The 24,022-nt window shown below is 41.6% G+C and overlaps 2 protein-coding genes across 2 annotated transcripts in view; both read left to right on the top strand.

The window, feature by feature from the left end:
- The first annotated feature begins 376 nt into the window (after positions 1-376).
- On the top strand, positions 377-11,608 carry LOC120544484 (myb/SANT-like DNA-binding domain-containing protein 2). The gene is made up of 4 exons (XM_039778275.1): positions 377-854; positions 7,754-8,009; positions 8,105-8,168; positions 10,549-11,608. Exons 1-4 carry the CDS (start codon positions 423-425, stop codon positions 11,465-11,467), a joined length of 1,671 nt encoding a protein of 556 aa, XP_039634209.1. The 5' UTR covers positions 377-422; the 3' UTR covers positions 11,468-11,608.
- Positions 11,609-22,662: 11,054 nt separating this feature from the next.
- Positions 22,663-24,022, top strand: part of esama (endothelial cell adhesion molecule a) — a 73,983-nt gene continuing 72,623 nt past the window's right edge. The window contains exon 1 of the mRNA XM_039777929.1: positions 22,663-23,120. Coding sequence (XP_039633863.1) covers positions 23,054-23,120 — 67 coding nt within the window. The 5' untranslated portion in view covers positions 22,663-23,053. The remainder of the gene's footprint in view (positions 23,121-24,022) is intronic.

The following is a 24,022-nucleotide window of genomic DNA, read 5'->3' as shown; positions in this document are numbered from 1 at the left end:
AATAAAAATAAACACATTCTTCCATGGTTGTCTGCCACCCTGACAACCCATTCTGCATTAATGTGCCATAACTCTCGATGCAAAATCAGTGACTTTTATATGGGCTCATGTGTGTAGCAGGCTTTTATTTCATTAGGATTAACGTTTATCTTTATTTTTTTATATTTATATTTATTTTCTAAAGAAGGCGGAGGAGACATTCTCTGAGGCGCCACCGTGTCACACAAAAAGGACTGGTTTAGAGACGTTTTTTGTTTGTTTGTTCGCTTACCTGAGAGCCAAAATCTTCCAGGATCCACGTACCTTTGCGCCTCCCCCTATGGTCTCCCCTCGGATCCGCGCCGTGTTTTCCGTCATGCCTTCTAGCGTAAAGCCCTGAACGTCACCCTCCCTCCCCCCCTCCCCTTAGCAACAGAGGCAACATGGCGGCGTCCAGTACCGCGGAGCATTCTCCAGAGATATCGACGCCGTTAAAGATACCCAAAACCGAGGTGCCATCCCCCGAGTCGGAAGACCTGAGTGACAGCAATCAATACCACTCCAATCCCTCGACACCTAACCGCTTCTCGCCTTTGAACGTGGGCTCAGGGACCGCGGGCCGGACGGCGGCCTCATCCTCCTCCAACAGCTTCACGGCTTGCCGAGGGATGTCGTGGACCCCGTCCGAGACAAACGCCCTCATCGCGGTCTGGGGCAACGAGAGGCTGACGGAGGCGAGGATGCAGCAGCTGGAGGTCGCAGGCACCGTCTTCTCCGGTAAGGCCCCCGGCCCTGCCATGTACGAGCGGGTGTCCAGAGCCTTGTCGGAGCTGGGATACGAGAGGACCCCGTCCCAGTGCAGGGAGAGGATGAAGGTAAATATAAGGTTATTATGAGGACACACAGACACATAACGTTCCATGGCCATCCTCCATCACCACGAGCTCTGCTGCAGCTGTAGCTTGGAGACCGAGCTGGACCTGGGGCTTGCAATGTTCCACATGTAGGGCCAGGAGAGAGAATCAGTCAGTCACAGTCACAGGTTGTTGACCTGACATACAGCTAGAACCAGGGATGGACATTAGCACCAGCCATCAACTTAAAATGCTGGTAACATATTATAGGGTTGCACGATATTGACTAAATGTCATATTGCAATATCGATTATGAATATTGCGATATCAATATTAATTTTGATATTTTTAAATGTATGAAAAATTACAAAAGTTATGGGAAAATGCATCAAAATAGATTCATAACAAATGCAACACAAGGTTTATTTCAACTGACAGTCCTATTGGACTGGTACAACATGAATAAATAAATAAATAAGGACCATGTCTACAGAACAGGACATGTTGTACTGGTTGGAGGGTATAAAATATAGAAATAAGGACCATGTCTACAGAACAGGACATGTTGTACTGGTTGGACGGTATTAAATATATAAATAAGGACCAGTTCTACAGAACAGGACATGTTCTACTGGTTGGATGGTATAAAATATATAAATAAGGACCAGTTCTACAGAACAGGACATGTTCTACTGGTTGGACGGTATAAAATATATAAATAAGGACCAGTTCTACAGAACAGGACATGTTGTACTGGTTGGACGGTATAAAATATAGAAATAAGGACCGTGTCTACAGAACAGGACATGTTGTACTGGTTGGACAGTATAAAATATATAAATAAGGACCATGTCTACAGAACAGGACATGTTCTACTGGTTGGACGGTATCAAATATATAAATAAGGAACATGTCTACAGAACAGGACATTTTGTACTGGTTGGACGGTATAAAATATATAAATAAGGACCATGTCTACAGAACAGGACATGTTTAACTGGTTGGACAGTATCAAATAAATAAAGACAACAGGACACATCTATTCTTTCGCTTCTCTGATGCGTTCCGTTTCGTTGTCTCTATCTATTTCTTCACTTATGCACACCCATGGTACGCTCCATAGGGTTTGTCACGTAGTGGCCCCGTGCGCTGACGTGCACTATCATGTGCAAGTGGCACGGTAACTGGCTGATGGAAACATGATCATTACAGCGTTTCAAGCTCTAAATCAAACACAACTAAGCCACACAGCCAACAGACGGGACGCAGCGCTCCACAATATAATCTAAATATTGCATACTTATCGTGACACTTTCGATATAATATTGCACATTGTGATATTGCGATAACGATATTGAGCTGATAATCATGCACCCCTATAAAATATGCAAGTGGCTGCTAGATGTGCTTCACTCACCAGCCCAAAAAAACAACAATCGTAATCTATTGAATGGCTTGTAATCCACCAGTCACAGTGGCGATTGGACAAAAAGTGAATTTCCAACCCAGGCTAGAACACACTGGTAACATTGGCTTACAGCCCAGTATGTAGAATCAAGTAATCCCACCTGATGGTGGAGATATTTCTTATGCATTCTTACATCTGAATCTGTCATCTATCAAGTCTCCTCATTCCAATACCAGATAACATCACCTACACTCATCTTATAATACATGTTGTGTTTTCAGTACACAGTACAATACATGACCCCTATTTAATATATAGGGGTCATGCATTGTAATGGATACTAAGTACAATGGATACTACATGTACACTTAATTTACAGTGGAAAACTGCACCAGTTGTGATACTCTGATCCAATACCATTGTTCTCATTTTCCCAAATGTATGTTTCCTCACTGCATGGAACTCATTCTTATGCAAGGTAACATGAGGCTGTAGCTGAAAAAAAACATGCCCTCTGAATTGTTAGTGGACAAACCATCATGTTCAACAACTATAGCTGCTTTCCGACCGGAGGGATTTTTGCAGTTCCTAGAACTTAAAATTCCTAGAACCCTTTTTTTCTTGTGTTCCAACTGGACCAATTTGGGGATTATTAAGTTCCTCTGGCCGCAGTTCCTGTAACTCTTTCAGCTCCTACTTCAGGGCAGGGTCTTTTCGCTGTTCCCTTTTCAGCATAGGGACCTAGGTCAACGAGGAGCGGGTTTCCGGTATAGACAGACCAACAACGGGACAATTTTCGCCATCTTATTCCTCACTAAATTCACTTCTGACAATGTTTTAGGCGAGAAATTAACTGTTTAGATTTAGAATATAGGCAGTCTTGCGAAAATTGATGCCAAATTGACAATTTGCTTCAAAGTTTTCGGAGTTGAGAAGCTCCATGAAGTGAGGCGACAGCCAGCAGGCGCCTGCCCCGGCCGCGAGCTCGTCACTCGGCCATGTCCTGCTCAGAGACCCCGCTGTAAGCTGGAGGTCTCTCGGACCGCTCTCGTAAATAAGAGACTTTTATTTCGCCGTTGACGGATCGTTTGTTTAAATATCACAACACATGTCCATCATAAGATTAACGGGAACTTGTGGTTAACTGTCTTTTTGGAGTTAAACTCTAAACCCCAAAAAAAAAAAAACCCTCGGCCCCCCCCCCCCTCTTACACACAACAACTACCAAATACACAAACACACACACACAACAGTAATCCGTCCACAGCACGCGCGCAGAGGTTGGGGGAGAGAGCGATACCCGTTTCTCTTCAGGAGACTTGTTTAAATTATGACAAATACGTTAAATAAATTAGATTTAGTATTTAGTTCATACTTTTTTTTTTTTGCTTGCATCACTCCCTTACCCCTCCTACCAGTCCCTATGGCCACTTGCCCAGTGTGAATGCAAATGGAAAAACCGGTTTTGGGGGAGAGTAGTTAGTAGAACTGTTTAGAAGTGGACTGTTCCTAGAACTACGTTCCTCTAGCTACTTGGTCAGAAAGAGGCTTATGTCTGTGTTTTACATGTAGGACACCTGGTGCTGTGAACAGATACAGAGCTGACAAATGGCACTGAGGTGCCGGGATAAACCGCTGTCCTCTGTATGTCCTCAGGACAGCTGAGGAAGAGTCCTCCCCCACTCAAACTTCTGTTTTGCTTCTTGTTCCTTGACTATTTTACATACAGTATCTGTTGTAGAGAATATGGTAACTTTATCGTATCCACATCGTCATCACACTTTGGTTTGGTAGTCTGACTACTGCTGAAACTAATACATAGAAAATAGTTAAGACCACATCTAAAATTGCACATCATCATTTAACAGTGGTTAAAATAATAGTTTGATTGTCTTTGTAATAGTTTTTTAAGGAAGGACCCCTTAGCTGAAAGAGAGATGGAGCAGGAACCCCCTACAACATATTTTATAAATTTAAGTTGCATACAACTTGGCCTACAATAACCTTTAGGGCGACCTATACCTTTTTAATGCATAGACTACTAAGCTAATAAGCTATAATATGTTGGATTCATGTTAAGAAATTTTACATTTTGAAAAACCGTATAATTACCATAATTTGGTGGCCCCCGTGCAGTAACTCTGAGGACTCCCTAGGGGTCTCAGACCCCCATTGAAGATCTCTGATTTATAGTATTTAGCTTTTTTTTTTTTATGATTTATAGATTATTTGACTTCTCAATTGCAAACCTTGCACTTAAATGTATATTGTTTTTAGCTTATCTTTCTGATACTTTGTGTATTTAAATATGTCCTTATGTAGCCTATATGATGGTCTCTTATGAGTATGTTGTGTTGAATTAGTTCACCAAGGCAAATTCCTAACAATGTTTGTTGTAATAGCAGGACAGTTAATTCAACTCAAAGTATTGTATCTTAAAACCTGTCTATTGGGGATTTTTTAAAGTCAGTCCTTGTTTTCCGAGCCTCTCTCCTTTTTATGAGCTTTGTTAAACACGTCACAGACCTTGATGCAACTTCGACCTTGCATTTTTTTCCAGTCAAATTCCTGTGTGTGAAGTGCAGAAAATCCGAGCAGAGCTGGGCGATATGGAGAAAATCAAACGTGATATTTTTAACCAAATATCGATATTGCAATGATATTGTAGGGTTGACGTCTGGTGCTTTAACAAAATATTTACACAATGAGAGTTTTAATATATAATCATCAGTAATGTGGATATAATGATGAAGTGGGTAAAGGCAAATAATAAACAGCTAGAACAGTCTGGTAAGTTCAGAAAATGACATCACTTTACTGTAATGTAGCCTTCATAACCAGGAAAAGACACACACAGTCATATTATGATATCCAAAAACCAAGACGATATCTAGTCTCATATATCAATATAATATTGATATATTGCCCAGCCCTACAGAAAATACAAAACTATATTGATTCAATCTTTACTAATGTTAGCAAACCACAAATGGCATTGTCAACATTTCTAGTTTCACAGTAAAAGCTCTCCACTGCCTTTACATTAATATGTAGGCTATTACGTAGCACATACAGGAAGTGCTGAATAACCGCAGCTGCATTTCTACTAGCTACAGTAGTATTAAGTCTGAAATGTGGATCGATGATGACCGGCCGATAAGCATTCTGCTTAAAGTGCTCATATTATGCTAATTTTCAGGTTCATAATTGTATTTAGAGGTTCTATCAGAATAGGTGATAGAAAACACCATATTTTTATTGTACTACACATTGCTGCAGTTCCTCTTTTCACCCTGTGTGTTGAGCTCTCTGTTTTAGCTACAGAGTGAGACATCTCACTTCTGTACCATCTTTGTTGGGAGTTGCACATGCTCAGTACCTAGGTAAGGACTACTAGCCAGTCAGAAGCAGAGTATGAGGGCGTGCCCTGACAGTACCTAGGTAAGGACTACTAGCCAGTCGGAAGCAGAGTATGAGGGCGTGCCCTGACAGTACCTAGGTAAGGACTACTAGCCAGTCGGAAGCAGAGCATGAGGGCGTGCCCTGACAGTAGCTAGGTAAGGACTACTAGCCAGTCAGAAGCAGAGTATGAGGGCGTGCCCTGACAGTACCTAGGTAAGGACTACTAGCCAGTCAGAAGCAGAGTATGAGGGCGTGCCCTGACAGTACCTAGGTAAGGACTACTAGCCAGTCAGAAGCAGAGTGCGAGGGCGTGCCCTGACAGTACCTAGGTAAGGACTACTAGCCAGTCGGAAGCAGAGTATGAGGGCTGCCCTGACAGTAGCTAGGTAAGGACTACTAGCCAGTCAGAAGCAGAGCATGAGGGCGTGCCCTGACAGTACCTAGGTAAGGACTACTAGCCAGTCAGAAGCAGAGCATGAGGGCGTGCCCTGACAGTAGCTAGGTAAGGACTACTAGCCAGTCGGAAGCAGAGTATGAGGGCGTGCCCTGACAGTACCTAGGTAAGGACTACTAGCCAGTCGGAAGCAGAGTATGAGGGCGTGCCCTGACAGTAGCTAGGTAAGGACTACTAGCCAGTCAGAAGCAGAGTATTAGGGCGTGCCCTGACAGTACCTAGGTAAGGACTACTAGCCAGTCAGAAGCAGAGCATGAGGGCGTGCCACGCTAGCAGCTAGGTGAGCATTATAACGTGTGTTACAAAGTGACCACGTCTGTCTCTGAAGTAAAGGCTGGACTACAGTAGAGCTGTTTGGAGCAGTTGGTGAACAGTGTTTTCTGTTGGAGATGGTAAGTCCCTTTGGGGGGGACTTTGGGCTTTTTCACTTTGTAAACCTATAACGTGCACAAAAAAGATATATAACACAATAAAGGAAAGGGAAAAAGCCAAAAAGAATAATATGAGCACTTTAATAAGGTCAGTCTCGGGGCCGATGCCTATACCTCTCCATGGGATCAGAACGGTGTATACTGACTGAAGAACATACTGCAGTCCACAGCCAGACACATGTAATTCCTGTTAAACCTGTCGGTAGCCAGTCTACGTTACTATAAATCTCCCTGGACTCTTCCCATGTGTTGACTGGGGGAGTACCAGCTCCTGCCCCCCCGGGGGGGCTATAGGGTCCCAGATTATCAGAAAGATCAAATCTAAACATTTGTTCCCTTGTCAATATCCCTGCTGAATCAACACAGGAGGGCAAAGAAGTGAGAGTTTTCCTGCATATATTTATGACTATTTATGACCACTCTTTCAAGGCTGGGCCCCGTTATATTCAGGGTTTTCGCTGCCATTTTAAGTCTCAGATGCAGCACCCGAGCCCTTTTTGGCAGCACCGAAGCCCAATGAATGTGAAATGCGGCAAAAAAGGCGCCCAAAACAGCGAAAACGTAAAGACTTAGAGATACTAATGATTGTAGTTGGACTTCTTTATCAAGTTTTGTCTTGAAGTTTTTGGAGTGTTATCTATTATAATAATAATAATAATAATAATAAATTGAATTTATATAGCGCTTTTCATGGACTCAAAGTCGCTTTATATCTGCTCTAGCTTTTCCAACATTCTAGACACAGACATGGTGATAATAATGGTCCAAAATGATGTCAAATTTTTTCTTAAATTGTAAAACATCAAATTCTTTTTAACCCCCAAATATGCGCACCTAAGTCTTCCACAAAGCTAGGAAAGAAACTGATACTAATGACTTATGTTTTTAATGATGCCTGCTATGTTTTTAACTTTTTTCTTCATGTTGTTGTTGTCTTTTTAATTGTTGGAGCTTGTATTGCAAGACAGATTTCCATGCTTATGGACTATAAAGTGTTATCATATCTTGTTATCTTATCTCTCCTCTGTAAGTCACTGTACTGTAGAGCTGTCCCTAACAAGAGTTATCTCAAGACACTTTAAAGATAGAGTAGGTCTAGACCACACCCTATAATTTACAAAGACCCAACAATTCCAGTAATTCTTGTTGAAAAGAAAAAAAAGCTGACCATTAGCGGGAACCAGCAGCTGAGTGAACGCTTGATTTCTCCTCCCACCACATCCAGACGCTGCGGCGCTGTTACAGCCGCGTGAAGGAGCACGGCATCGGCAAACGGAAGAGCAGCTACACTATAGAGCAGCTGGAGAAGGTGTTTGGTCAGGGAGGCTGGGACTCCCAGAGTTGTGCCCCGGTGCTGATCAACAGCAGCGGGCTGTATCAGGAGATGGAGTCTGATGGCAGCACCCTGGAAGACTTCTCCCAGGAGGACTGGTGCAACCAGGTGCTGGACTCGGCCTTCCAGGAGGGAGACATGGAGACTGGTGAGTGTCTTTGGCATGGAGTGGACAGATGGCAATAAAAGACACGGAAATAATGAAGTTTTTTAACGAAATACGTTCGTTTGTCTTCTCTCTAGAAGAAACCCAGGTGCCTAAAAACAGAGCTCTGCAGATTCAAATAGAGCTGACAGAACAAATCCAGTAAGTAAACAAGTGCTGACTTTGTATTTGTATTTTATTAGTTTATTTGTCAGGGACCGTGCACAGTTCAGGCCCTGAACCAGAGTTAGCTATACAGCTAATTTACATCTGTGGTCCCTGTTTACATCTGTGGTCCCTTCACTTTGTCTTTGTCAATTGAATATAAAGCGTTGTGTTGTAAGTTGTGAGTTAGCCTAATCTTTACAAATGGTTAGAAAAGCCACCACTGTAATTTGACTGACATTACCCCCCCCCCTCCTCCCAAAGCATCTTAAGGTTAAGATGATCTAAGTCCATAAACATACAATGGAAAAAAGATGATCTTAGCTTTAAAATGTTTAAAGGAAATGGGCTAGACTTTATTTTAATTTTTTTCAACTCACACCAAATGACCTACAACAGAGGCCATGGCGAACGAAACATTGTCAAAACAGTATGTCAATTGGAAATGGGTTTGACTTAAGTAATTCTCAAACCTGTATCCATGTGCAGTGCTGTCTGCCAGAATGACTTTTTAGATTTTTTAAACCCTACACATAGAGTAGGGATTTTAAGGAATCTCCACGCCGCGTGTTTAAAATAAAAATAAAAAATTGTATTGTACTTTAGCCCCTATATTCAGAATCCAAGGCATCACAAGAGACCATTTGAACGTTCCCCTTTCTTTTTTTTTTACATAAGCTAATATGACTTCTGTGGAGATATTGATGCATAACAGAGACTGTTATAAAGATGAGATGTGTATGGCAAGCCTTTTTAACATTTAACAGCTAGACTGGATATGTGTTGCAGATATCTGTAATTCAGTTTTGCCTGGTCAAAAAGAACATTTCAGATATCCACAACTATATTCTTCCTATCCATAATTTTCATTTCAGATATCCACAAAGACATTCTTCCTAGGACAAATGACGTCACTTTTGACATTCATTTGTGTGGGGTTTATCATTATAGAGATCTACTATTCAGTTGCGGATATCCACTATGTGAATTACGGATATCTGCAGCTGAATTGTAGATATCTGTAATTCCAGTTTGAGATATCTACAATTTGATTCTGACTAGTCATAACTCCAGTTCAAGATATCTTTAATTCACCTCAATTCAAGATATCTACATGTTTATTTTGAGCTATCTTAAATGAAGTTTTGACTAGGCAAAATTACGTTGTAGATATCTCAAACTGCAGTTAGGGATAGTCATAATTTAATTGTCTATCTATTATCAAGTTATAGATATCTTGAAATTAATTTTGTATCTGTAACTTTCATTCTGCCTAGTCAAAGTATAATTACAGATATCTTGAATTTGAGTTTTGACTAGGCGAAATGACGTTGCAGATATCTGTATGCAAATTAGGCCCGCCCACTTTACGCGGCACACCTGTTAACTGTTAACTTGTAATTAGCACTGATTGATATCTAAAATAGAGCAACGTCATGCACAATAATTTGCACTAGTCATAATGACGTTTGAGATATCTTTAAATTTCATTCTGTCTAGTCAAAACTGAATTACAGATATCCGCAATTGTCATTTAAGATGTGTGACGAGTTGAATGTCGTTTCCAATGACGTCATTGCTGATATCTGTAGTTCAGTTTTGCCTAGTCAAAACTGAACAGTCGTTTCGACTAGTCACAATTATGTCACAGATATCTTGAATGACAATTCCAACTATCCAAAATGTAATTACGACTAGTCAGAAAGACGTTGTTGATATCTACAGTGTTAATTCTGGATAGTCAAACTTAGCTTTGAAATGTTAAAAGTGCTTGCCATAGACGCATCTCCACTTGCTCCTACTGTACAATGTGAAGCCAAAATTAACCCCGGATACGGGTGCTGCCGTCTTGAAATCTTGGAGCCAGAGTCTGCGCAGTAGTATATCGGTAGCGGTAGTGGTATCAAAGTCCCGCCCATAGACTCCGCCCAACCAATCGCAAGTCAAGCACAGCTCTCAATCATGATGTTTCACTAGCCAATAAAAAACAAACTGATTCTTAGACAAACATCAGCATCATAAGAACTACCTAAAATGAGAGAAACCATCTTTGGGAAATGATTATTTGACCTGTACTTTGATCTTTTTAGTTTGCTCATGTCCCATCCGCTTACATAAAGGGGGCGGGGTTTATGACCTATACCGCAGCCAGCCACCATGGGCCAATCCAGATGTTTTAGCTTCACTTATACATTCCATGCATCATCCCCTGATGCATGAAGGCAAAGGTAACAGACACATTTTAAGCCACAGTAGCTCCCGTAACTAGGCTAATAAGGTGGTATTTATTTTGTTTTTACTGCTTGTTTAGCACTTTATAAAATGGAAAACGTGTTTCATTACTGCGTCATCATTATGTATCTTGGGTTCTCTGCAGAAAAAGGGACACGATGCAGACTGTGACGCGTATCCTTGAGTCGGTGCAGCTGCAATGGGAGCCCTTCCAGACATGGACCGAGTTCTCCCGGCTCCACCTCTCCAACAAACTGGCCATCTTTGGCGTGGGCTACAACACGCGCTGGCGCGAGGACGTGCGCTACCACTACGCCGAAATCAGCTCGCAGGTGCCGCTGGGCAAGAGGCTCCGCGAGTACTTCAACCCCGAGAAGCCAGAGGGCCGCATCATCATGACCAAAGTTCAGAAGATGAACTGGAAGAACGTCTACTACAAGTTCCTGGACATTACCATCAGTGAGGCGCGCTGCCTGGAGCTGCACATGGAGGTGGACTGGATCCCGGTGTCCCAGTCCAGGGCAGCCGGCTGCAGCAAGGGCACATCCCACTACCTCCTCCCTGGGGACATCCCCAAGGCGTATGGACTCTACGCTATTGGCTACGAGGCAGTGGCATCCCCTCGCGACACGACTCACGTCTTTCCCCAGGGGGATGGTGAAGACCACAGTTCACCGCAGTGCTCCGAGAACGGGGAGCAAAGTCAGGCTGTTGGAGAAGGGGCAGAGAGATGTGACAGGACTGGGGCTAAAGTCACGTACTGCTACCTAGGCATAGCGGAGGACAGGACCATACAGCAGAGTCTCTTCCAGCACTTCCAGGGCTACGGCAAACACTATGTCCACCACGGGGTACCCTCCGCCATCACGCGTTTCCTGCAGGAGAACTGCCACGGCGACGTCACACAGAATGGGGAGGGAGGCGAGGACTCATCTCAACGTTTTGCTATTTACATAAAATACATTGAGGTGGAGCTGGACTTCCTCTCAGCAGGCTCCCTGGTGGAGTGCCTCGAAACTGCTGCAGGTTATTCCTTGAAATACAACAACAAAGAAACGTCGTAACTACATGATTTGTGTTTACTAAAGATATAATTAACAAGTCTTACAGCCCACGAGGCAACATGAAAGGTGACCAATTCTGTCTGTTATAAAGCATGGATGTGTGCAAGAGTCTGGCATATTTTTGCAGCCTTTTCAGCTCTATTGAACTGACTTTTCATTTGACTCTTAAGTCTTAAAAGATTGACGGTGCACAATATGGTAAATTGTGTAAAAATATGGGAGCATAGCTTAAGTATTACAAAGCTGCAACATACAAGAAGTAAACTTATTTATTATTTTAGGCTAATGTGCACTACAAAGGTTTCTGCTGCTTGTTTAGTGTATATAAATATTGCCTCATCAGGGAACGTGGTTTGGCAAGGTGACTACTGCAGTATGCATCTGTCTACCTCAGTAGGATGTAGCGAACAAGGCAGCGACGGGACCATAGCGTGTATTTATTTTAAAACTGCCTTTGCTTTGACTGTTGCGGCCTGGACCTGAATTCAGAAAGCATCAAAGAGTAACAGCTGATTCATGCCTTATGTTTTGAAAGTGTAACTCTGCTGCAGCTAGGGATGCTTCCATGCAAATTAGGGAGAAAAAAAAGCAAGGGATTGGTATTGACCAACGTGGATACTAGTTTGAGCATCTTTAATTTTCATTCCAGCAGTGTAAACACTCAGCCGGCCGGTTGGGGCGTGGCTTCCACTCCCATTTCAATTCAGACCAACGAACGACAACATTCCCCATTATGTCGACCTGTAACGCAGGTAAACCTAATACAACATGTATTTACATTGATGTAAATAATATGGACACTGCTTACCATGGCTGAATCCAAATGGGAAAGGTTCTGTAGTGTGTCTGCGACATTTACAAGCTGTACAAATCATTTCATATCACAGCACCTCTGCCACCGGCCGCTGTATTGCTGTCAGCTGAGAGAGATTCAGTGTCATACCTGCCGCCTGCAGGTCATGGCCATTGCCGTTAGCGACCAAATGGAGCACATATTTTCTTATTATCTGTTCAGTCTTCTTGCTGACTTTGTTGGATGGTGTTTTATAGCTCTAATGCACATTCAGATGTAGGGCTGGGTATCGCCCATTATTTTCCCAATTGATTCGATTCCGATTCACAAGGTCCCGATGTCATTACATTTCAGATTGGATTCGATATCCGTTAGGTCAGGGACATTTCAGTTACAGTACCAGTTTTGCTTGGATATAAAAGAGATTCACAGAGAACTTCTGCTGTAAATTGGTAGAGCATAAAGTAACCCTCAAATATTATTTATAATGCACCAGGTAAATTGACACCAAAAAGGGGGTTAATTCACATGCACACATGCATGGTGAAAAGGCATAAATTAAAGGATGAATTTGGGGATTTTGTTTAGTAGGGCTTTTCTCGACTGAAGAAATTCTTAGTCGACTAACACTCATTCAATTGTATCGACTAATCGATTAGCTGATTTAATCGACAGATCTGTAAATCTGAGTTTCTCCGCAAAGAGTCACGCAAAAGCACCACTTTAATTCTTGTGTTTACCAGAGATGTGCTCGTACCTTTCTTGGAAAATAAGTCATTCAGCATGAAAAAAGCATCAAACATGACTAATCGACTAAAGAAATCTAAGTTGACTAAGACCAAAACGACCGATTAGTTGACTAATCGACTAAGAGGGAGCAGCCCTATTGTTTAGCGATATTGGATCACTCAAAATAAATGATCAAAGTTGATTGGAGAATGGACTATTTTAACCCCACCCTATTCAAATGCTTGACATGGTCGGTGAAGCAACATCTGTTACACAACATTAAATGTTGTCTTTGCTATAGGTATTCAGAAATACTGCCAGATCAGTACAGGCTTTGTCCATTTACTCCTTGTGTGTGTGTTGTGCCATGGTATGAGCTGAAATGACAAATCCCTGATATCACACAGGAGTGTGTAGAAGTATACAGTAAGCCTGTATTGGTAAGTATGTATTGGTAGGCTGGTACTTTGGAGCATCTCTAGCTGCAGCTGTGGGGGTTGTGGGAATCAGTAGAGCAACATGACAGAAGCTGTGTCGATGAGTTACCAGCACCTCCCACGTACTGGTATTTGAAATGCACCAGTCTTTCAGATAACACACAATCATGCTTATGGCTAGGGTTGGGCATCGCTTTGATTTTAACAATTTTGATTCCAATCCCAATTCTTCCTTTTGATTCCGGTTCTTACTGATTCTCAATTCCGATTCTTTGAGGGGTGGAGTTGAAGAGGCTCACATGCTTATTTCACAAATAAGAGGAACATTTGATTTTGATTCTATGGTGGTTTACAATTTTTACCAGGCTTTTTTTTCAACATCAAATAAAGCCACACTTTAAGGCCCTAACCCACCAACCCGATTATTGGACAGTCTGGCGAGGTCGGTGACTGGAGTCTGTTCGGTGCCATTGTCCGTCTGAGGAACCGTCGGCCTTCATTTTGGCCGATTTGACTTGTTGAATCAGAAGGCGGGCAGTCTGACTCACTGACCCATCTGATTGGTGGAGCGCTAACCCGGAAATGACGAGCAGGATGAGCGTGACAAACGCCCCTCAAAATCTGACGAAAATCTTTCAAACTGACCTTTGTCGATCTGAAATGAAGACAGATTCAGCAACTGCACGGCCTATTTCTCTCATAAATTGTTTTCAGAAACTCATTTCGGTGAACTATTTTCGGAATAATACAAGATCGTATTCCAAACGAGCCGCCATTATGGTCGGAGAGAAGCCAGACCCACATGACGCATTCGTCCAATCGGCTGCCGGTTTTCATTTTTTGCGCGACAATACAGATTAGCACCGCCTGCTGTTATGGTGACGTATTACACTTGCACGCGCCGTCTGGTTGGTGTGTCAGAGCTTACCGTGCTCCATGGCTGCAACACAACAAGGGCATACTGGAAGTACGGTGGTGGTCGCCACGGAAACCAAAACTTGCGCATGTTAAATTTGGAACCGATGATCAGATTCAAAACCAAAATTCTTCCAAATGATTACAATAAAAAAAGATTTCCATTGGGATGTTAATTTTTGAAACGATTCCAAGTTGGAAGCGGTTCTCGATGCCCAATCGTTCTCGTGAGTGGCGAGCGCTGACCTACGACTTCTAGTCAGGTTTGGACTATAAGCTGCAGGGGTTAACTCATCCTCGACCAAGAATTCACTTCTTTCTGAACATGATTCCTGAGGTTATGTGCAATGTGCCAGGAAAGGACTGGGGGGTCAAATGGCGGTCCATATTGAATCTATGTATATGAAATGTACCTTATATATATATCTATAATATATATTTAAAAAAAAAAATTGATGTTTTTGAGCATTCCAGCTTTTGCAATCTTGCAATGTTCATTTGTTTGGGGTATACAGTATATAAAGATGAATATGATATTTTCTATTTTATTGGTTAACACCATGTCTTGTATGTGATTGTTTTTGAGTCACCGTCTTGTATGTTTACATGTTTGAAAAACCAATAAATGGGGCACTCACTGTCATTTGCCACACAGTGAAAGCGGGCTTGTGCGTGTTTGTTTGAGCTCACATGTGCGCTTTAGAATCGGCTTTATTTACGCAAGAATCATGTCGTCCTCAATGATTTATTTTTTATTTTTATTTAATGTTTATTTGAAAATGTACGGAGCCCCCCTGGTCCCACTTTGTCAAAAAAATTATTTATAACTATCCTGTGGCCTCAAGATAGTATCTCGTGGCCACAAGATACTATCTTGAGGCCTCAAGATACGTATCTCGTGGCCACGAGATAGTTATAATTAATTTTTTTTGACAAAGTGGGACCAGATGCTAAGACATAGATATTTGTGCAACAAATCTCCAATGTACAGCATTTATAGCTATTGCTAATTTCCATTTCCCGTCCGCTTTGCCTTTAAAAAAAATCTGCTTTATTTACACATGAATCATGCCGTCCTCAATCTAATGAAAATAAAATGTGTACATTCGACTAAAAAACTGTAGTGGCGCAAAACCAACGTCCAGTTAACAGAGTTGACAGACTGTGTACAAATGATGTCTGTCAGAAGAAGAACAGCCAAATAATCCCCTATTTTGGGTTCATTTTATCTACAATATATACTGTAGGCTGAAAAACCTGCTGACGTGTCGACTCCCCTGTCATCAACACCTGTGATTTAATTTTTCTTACAAGCGTGGCCTTTGGGGTGGCCATGTCAGTCCCCTGACCCTTCTCTAGCGCCAGCTGCACGGTGAAATGTGTGGCTTTCAGTCAAAATGTTTCAACAATTACTGGACGGATTGGCCATGAAATTGGGTACAGATGTTCAGGGTGAACTGTAATGACTTTGGTGATCCTCTGACATTTCATATAGCGCCTTCATCAGGTCAGCTTGTCAGTGGTTTATGGGCGAATACCTCCAAAACTTATGTCCCATCAGCCTCAGCTGGACTCTGTGTTTAGTGCCAATCCTCAAATGTTAGCATGCTAACACGCTAAACTTAGCATTAGCATTTAGCTCAAATCAGTACTGTGCCTATATAGCCTTTTTTGGGGGGGGGGGGGTGTTGTTATTTTGTTTTGTTTTAATATTTATTTGTTTTATTATAATTTCTTGTTTGTTAGTTTGCTTTGAGGCAGAGTGATGTCTAACTGCAGGAACACAGGGTGCACAGGCTAGATTTCAGGGGGGATGCAGGGGATGTGTGTGTGTGTGTGTGTGTGTGTGTGTGTGTGTGTGTGTGTGTGTGTGTGTGTGTGTGTGTGTGTGTGTGTGTGTGTGTGTGTGAGAATGTGTTTGAGAATGTGTGTGTGTGCGTGTGCGTGCCCATGCTTGTTTAACTATATTCGTGGGGTCCAAAAACCGGTAGTCCAGTATACTTGTGGGGTCCTGACAGCTTTGTGGGGCCAAAATGCTGGAGTTTAAAGGTCTGTTTGAGAGTTAAGACTTGGTTTTAGGATTAGGGCTAGAATGAGGTTATGGTTAGGGTGAGGGTAAGGGTTAAGGTTAGGCATTTAGTTGTGATGGTTAAGGTTAGGGTAAGGGTTAAGGTTAGGCATTTAGTTGTGATGGTTAAGGTTAGGGTAAGAGGCTAGGGAATGCATTATGTCAATGACAGGTCCCCACAAAGATAGTGCCACAAACCTGTGTGTGTGTGTGTGTCCCACAATATTTGAAAGACAGATTTGTCCCCTTTAAAAAAATATGAAAAACAACCCACTCCACAAAAGAGGTAAAACAAAAAAAGGTTTAAAGAATACAACAGGAAGGGAAAAATAAAGAGATTTAGCTGTTACTGGGATCCACGTTGCCTTGCCTTGCCTATGTGGGATCCCAGCACCCTTGGGCTTGGACCTCTAATTAATTATAATAAAAATAATAATAATTTCCTTAATGTAGATGAAGACATTTGCACCATATACAGTATGGATACAGAAAAGGCACAAATTGTTGCATGACAATTCACCAGAATGCAGGAAATTGAAGTGTCGCTCAAAATGTTATGCAGGACGAACCCAGACCCCCAGTTATGATGTGTTTAAGTTAAGTTTATTTATTTCAAAAATGGACAGTGTATATTAGTGAACATTTATAAGGATGTAACTATACAGGATTGTAGCCAAAGGCTAATTTCCATCCTTAGTCCCTGACAGGTTGATGGTCCCTATAAGTTAAGTTAAATAAATAAAACAAATCAGAGTAAACCATCACAGTAAAAGAATTGTAATTTGTCCTCTGTTGTTGATCTGTAATTTAATTTTTTTAAACTGTTTGGAAAATGAGGTGTCCCCCCTCCTCCCAATATTGAAAAAAAAAACGTACACCCTCGACAGGATGAGCTCTTTGTAGAAATAATAAGTTATTTTGAACGGGTGGACCATTAATCATTGTGTGATTGTGTGATTTTGAGTGGCTGTAGTTGCATTAGCTGAATGAGTGTGTTGAGACCTGGAAGATGTAATTCAGCCATGTGGCCAGGAGATGGCCATAGATAGCTATTGCTAAAACTCCCCACATGGTCGAGTGGAAATGACTTCAATTCCTTGTCACTGTGAAATCCAATCTTTGGCTTTGAAAGGCATCGATACGTCATTTAAAAAGAAAAGGAGACAGGGTGAGAGATGTGGAGGGCTGATTCATAATGCAAAGGTGCCCCTGAGGGAGACAACGTGTGGCTGCCACTGAGCTTTTAGGAACTAGCATTTGGAACTGGAACACATATCTTTTAGACATCCAAAAACAGTGTCGTAAGACTTTAACTTGCCACATATTTTAACAAATAATTGGCAATTTAACGAGAGAGCCGAATGAACAAAACTGTTTTTGGTTGTTACACAGTTCATTCACTCAGACACCAAAACAGACAGACAGGTGTTTGTTACACTGCCCTTTTGTTATGAATCAAATGTCTGGCTCGGTCAGTTAGTTAATAATTAATGTTGCATTGTGCCATTCCCTGTTTAAATTATATTTTAGGTGTTGAATATTTCTGACTCAGTGACAGAAATTGCACATACATAATGTCAATAAATATTACCTTACACCTTGCTGTTGTATATTTGATAGGCCTGTTTGCTCTTGGTCACAATGTATGTGTTCCATTCATGCAGAATACTATACAGGAAACAGCAGGACTCTTCGCCAAATGCACATTTTAACATCATTAGTGTGTTTTGTCATCATAGATCAAACTTATACTGTGCTGCTATATGAGAGTTATATGAATGACTGGTGTTCTAGTGCAGACTGTAGAGGTGAACCCCCTGAAATATGAAAACATGAAACCAAATCAAAGAAAGTCTTGCTTTGCCAGACCTTCCTCCACAGAAGGTCTGGCGAGTCTGGCATTTCTTTAAACCAATCACAATCGGGTTGGGCGGAAAGAGCAACGGTGCCTCTGCAAAATAGCCTCATGAAAGAACTTGTTTTGGTGGAACATGTACGTTCAAAAGTAGTTTTAGTCGTGCGACAGAAAACTCCGATTGGACAGATAGTCTAGCTAGCTGTCTGGATTTACCCTGCAGAGATCTGAGGAGCAGTTAACCATAGTCCTCACAAATCCACCGGAGGTTAGAACGCCAACACAAAGGAAGAGGAAGGGGACGCACATCTGGCGGAATTCCCGGCGGCAACGGAACAAACCGGGAAATGAAACGTGGTGGATATAGACTAAAGAACGCCTGACCTGATCAAAGTGTCCTCCACTGCACCCTCTGTATCTATACAGTTTGTCCAGACGGAGGACAGGCCTTTGATCAGTAAGCCCGTCTCTGCTCTTTAAACCAGTATCTAGGCCAGTGATGATAACTTCCATATAAGCGAGTGATGTGTAGATTTAACACTGACATTATAGAGTAATCTGAGATAATCTGATCATAAAAAAAACAATAGATTCATACATTGTAGTTTTTTTTTTTCATCTGCTTTATTCTTATATTTCATCAAAGCAGTTACTCATTTCCATTTTTTTTTGTCTGATTATAGAATGTAGGCTTTGGAGTGATACCTGGAGTGATACAGGTGAGATGTACAGTACATCATAAATATGTTCTGTAGGCTGGTTCAGCTGCAGTTTAGAAGAGCTTGTGTTGGGTGACCAAACAAGTGAAATCCATTTGCACTTGAGCTCTCCTCTCCTCAGCCTGTAGGGAGCGCCACTCTGGATTCTCACAAAGCAAACACTGTTAACGTTTGCGGGACAATGTGTTTCTGGTTCTGTATGTTAGCTAGCCATAACGGTTACACTACGACTTCTCTGGGATGCCTTCGGGTGCAGTAGCTCAGTCTGTGGGGAGTTGGGTTAGGAACCAGAGGGTCGCTGGTTCAAGTCCCTGTACGGACCAAGGTACGGAGGTGGACTGGTAGCTGGAGAGGTGCCAGTTCACCTCCTGGGCACTGCCAAGGTACTCTTGAGCAAGGCACTGAAACCCCCCAACTGCTCAGGTGTCCAGCTGTTGTAGCCCCCTCACTCTGGTGTGTGTGTGTGTGTGTGTGTGTGTGTGTGTGTGTGTGTGTGTGTGTGTGTGTGTGTGTGTGTGTGTGTGTGTGTGTGTGTGTGTGTGTAGTGTGTTCTAACAACAGAGTGAAAAGAAATTGTAATTTCCACCCTGGGGGATCAATAAAGTATAAATTATTATTAATAAAAAAGAAAAGAAGAGAAAATGACAGAGGGGCTTTACACAAGTTTCTCTTAGGCCCTTCAAATAAGCCTCAATCAGATGCATTAAAATACCTAAATAAATAAATTAGCATAATAATCATGTGGCAGTTAAAAGTAATCTTTTTTTTTGGAGGGGGCCCGAAAAACGCAGTATGCCTCGTGTTATCTTTCCATTTTATTGGGCTCTGCCCATGGATGTTATAAACCAGCTCCAAAGGTCTACCATGGAAAGATGATTCTATGGTGCACTGCAGACCCTTTTAGAAAATATTTGTAATGTTTAATGTTAAATATTAAAGTACTATTCCCAAGGTGTATAATGAATGTTAATGCTCACAATGTGTTTGTGTGTAGATATCTGTGTGTATGTAATGCACTACAGTATGTGAGTGTATATCCATACTGTATATAAAACAGATCAGCTGTTTGATATCTGGAGATGCATGTGGCATTCTTAGCATGAGTGTTGTACACATTACTCATGCAATGTAATGCTTTCTGTCGTATAAATGAAAAAGTCTGGCTATTATAAACTTATTTTAATATTATAATTACATGACATTGGCTTGATTTATTTTCAAATCTATGTTTTATGATGCTGACAGTGATGGCAACAGTAATAACCCTTTTTGTTTAATTTTGTTTCTTCATTGTATAATGTATGATTATTATTTCATTTGGTGTATTTGTTGGGGGTTGGGCATGTGTTTGATAGTTGGGAATTTTGCCAAGACAAAGCCTAACACATGTGAGACAACATGGAGTTACACAATATATACGCAAATATAAACACACAAAATACAGTAAAGAATCTACAAAAACACAGATCAAATCAAGAGTCAATATACTAACTACTGAATGTAGTACAGAGTCTATATACAGTTTGTGCAAATGGAATAGTGTAAAAGAGCATTGGAAGATGTTCCTGTACATACTGTAGACCTTTTTAAAGCCAAGGATCCCTTAACTGAGAGAGACTACATATATTGTATAAAATGAAGTGGAATATTAAACTGGGCCTACAATAATGTGTAGGGCTGCCTAAAGCCTTTATACCTTTTTGCATAGGATACTAAGCTATTAAAGATATTAAAATAGCCAAATAATTGTTGGCATGATTTTATAAATCATGTTTTAATGTTACACATACATGTGGAACAGTGAATCCTTAGTATTACCTGTATCTGTTGATGGCCTTAGTGACTACCTTACCTATAGGCCAGTAGGCAGTGGGGATTTATGTTTTCTAATAATATGTTGGATTAAGATTTTTTTATTTTTGAAAAAACTTTCAGAAATTAACAATAATTTATCCGTTGGTGATAGACAGATGGTTTATCCAATCAGCTAACCAGTATTTTCGCCCCTTCCCAAAAGTTCTCCAACTGGAAAGTTCGCAGATGGATATGCCGAGCAAATGCGAAGCGATCCGTCTGGTGGAGTCAGGTTAGGGCCCCGGACCCCCTGTTGAAGATCCCTGCTGTAGATGATTAATTGGGACAAGCGCTATGTTTGGCCTCCAGGTGTCAGGTTTGCTCATCATTTGACCGGACTAGTCTGTTTGGATTAGCAGTCTATAGTCCAGGACCCAGTGTTAGCCTCTCTGCCCTATACTAAAATGATTTTTTGCAGCAAAATAAAAACCGGCCTGTTTTGACAGCTTTCCACCTGAACGCCGTTGTAGATTTCAGCCGGAGGCCAAGATGCAATTTACAACAACACAACAACATCTAATCCCCATGAGGCTTGGACCCTGCTTCTTTGGATTTAATCACATGCATAACCCTTGGTCACCTCTCATAATTGAGCAGTCCTCCTGCATTAGCCTCCCCCTTGTTGCTGAGGCACGTGGGCAACCTTAGAAAAATGTAATAAAGAGGTCTGACCAACTCGGAAAGCACAGGTCAGTCCATATTTTTTACGTCAGGGGGTGAGCTGACCTCGGGAATTCACGTCAAGCTGAGTCCAGTGTGTTTCTGTGCTTTCAGACCCACACCTCTTCACACATGATAGGACAGGAGCTGAGGATCTTCACGGGGAGACTGGAGGGGGATGGAGCTTTAGTTGTGTGGATTGGGAAATAGGGTTATTGCTGAAAAAGCTTGAGCCAGGGTATTTGATATTTGCACATCACCTGGAATTACTGAAACGCCGTGTTTGCCTTTAATCTTTTTTAGAGACAAATTCAGCTCATAACATTTGAGAGGTGAGACATGTTCACTAACTCTTTATAGAACTTGAGGTTATGATGTCATAATCAATTATTTTTTTTGTATTTCATGACAAGTATTTTCGAGAAAACAATGGGCTTGACTGAGGCCTTCACAATGACTTTACTCACACGTCCAAACATCTTTTCACAAAGAAACGTAATTATTGGTTTATTACTCCCGCTGCCACTATGTTTTACATTGTTTTTCCAGTCATGTTAAAGTTTTTTAGGAATATTGCATAATACACAAGAATCGTTTTTCAACCATGTAATCATATTTCTTATTTTACAGTTTTGTTTTTGTTTTGCCCTGTGACATTTTGAAAAATGTATTTAGAATTATAGGCTATATATTTATTCATATTTCAAATATTACAGAAAATTCAAAGTTTCAAAGTTTTTTCATTGTATATGACAATGAAAAACCTTTGAAACTCTGTACAATTAAATTCTTCCACAGAATGCCAAACAATGTAATAATAAAATTGTGCATATAAATATCATATAATCACAAAATGGTCATTATACCATCTTGTAATTGAACATGAAAAGTAGCTTTTGCACCTGCACATACTGTAGGCCTACAGTAACGATGCGAAAGACAGGTGTACCTGCGTCAAAGTGGCGCGAAATAACCGGATGTCAGTTAACTTTGTTTTCAAAATAAGAGCGGACTGTCACGCAAAGCATTCACCAAAACCGTGTACGTAAATAGTAGGTTTTATTTTGAAGCTCAAAGCCGGAACTTGTCGTTATTACTCAGGACAACTTGATGCCAGCAAGGTGGTAGGCTCTCCCCCGCTCCTCTCTCTGTCTCTGGGTGATAGAGGACGATAACTTGCGGAGTTGTAGCCACTCGCTGCAGCCTCGTTGGAGGGAACAGTAGGTCAGAGAGAGTCGCGAAGGGCTTCAGTGTCGGGGGGTGCTGATCCAGTTTACGCTTCACTTTCTTACCAGCTCACCGCGAAGTCAGAGCAGAGGATCCGTGGGTCTGTGGGATAAGACGGCTTCCACCTTTCCTCTCCCCCGCCCCCCCCCCCCCATCCCCAGAAGTGTCCCTCACCTTCCCCGGCTCGCTGCATCTGCGCCGCAGGGAGACTGAAGGGAAAGCCCTTGACAGGCTGGAAGAGTTTCGCCTGAGGCGAGACTCGGCTCCCATATAAAGCCGGGTGAAGGACATTAACACACCGACCAGCGGGAACTGTGGCCGCAGCAGCCATGGAGGTCCACACTACATCCAGGAAACTTACTTTGCTCTCATTCACCTTTCTGTGGGGGCTCTCAGGTCAGTAAAGAGCTTATTTTCCTAATTTATTTAAGTGTGTATTTATGTTTTTATATATATATATATACACTTCACATACTACCACATCAGATATGTGATATAACTCCAATAGTGGACCTATACACTTGGACTAATGATGCTTCCAAAGGTGACATCCATTCAACATTTTTTTTCCCATTTTTAGCACACTTTAAAAAAAAAAAAATCTCCACATTCCATTCTGAAATATGTGAAGTGTATTTCTCAGATGAATGGTATTGAAACATGATTCGCCCTCGCCTAACAACTAATAAGGACATAACAGAAGATGCTCTGTTCCTGCATGGGGCTTCTCTCCTGGATGTGTGTCAGAGGATGGACGGGCTGGGTTTAAAAAGCCGGAAACACCTGTTTGTTTCTCACAGGATTTGAAACAAGTGTGTTACACATGATTATTTCTTCCAGGGGGGAAATAATCCCTTTATAGCTGCTGCAACATTGGCTCAGCCGTCACTCTCTCTAGCAATGTATTAAACTCCTACTTCCACTAGCTGTACAGTGCAAAGCAGCCTACTTTCCCCCTGCCGCCTCTTGGATTTACAAATTGGGGCATGGTGCAGCCAAACAGGTATTTTGCAAATATTTTAAAGGAGTGAGAAGTTCTAAATGATTCATCAGGTAAAAATATGAACAGCGTTATCCAGAGGGGAGCATCATTATACACTTTTACAGGAGACGATTATTTTCAAAAGATATAGGTTAGTGAGATAGTTGTTCTCTTGCAAGAAGTGTGTGGCAGAAACCAAGCTCATATAAAGGCCGAATAACATCCTTAAATAGCAACAAGGTATTGCTGTGAGTTCATAGATAGATAGATAGATAGATAGAGATACTTTATTAATCCCGAAGGAAATTAAGGTGTC

Source organism: Perca fluviatilis, chromosome 16, assembly GCF_010015445.1.
Source record: "Perca fluviatilis chromosome 16, GENO_Pfluv_1.0, whole genome shotgun sequence".
Lineage (NCBI taxonomy): Eukaryota > Metazoa > Chordata > Actinopteri > Perciformes > Percidae > Perca > Perca fluviatilis.
This window is presented reverse-complemented; position numbering and strand designations above follow the sequence as displayed.

What these genes read in the sequence shown, in the direction of transcription:
- LOC120544484 (XM_039778275.1), top strand. Translation starts at nt 423, where the DNA reads ATGGCGGCGTCCAGTACCGCGGAGCATTCTCCAGAGATATCGACGCCG. An exon ending in AGTGCAGGGAGAGGATGAAG is followed by an intron (nt 855 to 7,753) that starts GTAAATATAAGG and finishes CACCACATCCAG; the next exon opens with ACGCTGCGGCGCTGTTACAG. An exon ending in GGAGGGAGACATGGAGACTG is followed by an intron (nt 8,010 to 8,104) that starts GTGAGTGTCTTT and finishes TCTTCTCTCTAG; the next exon opens with AAGAAACCCAGGTGCCTAAA.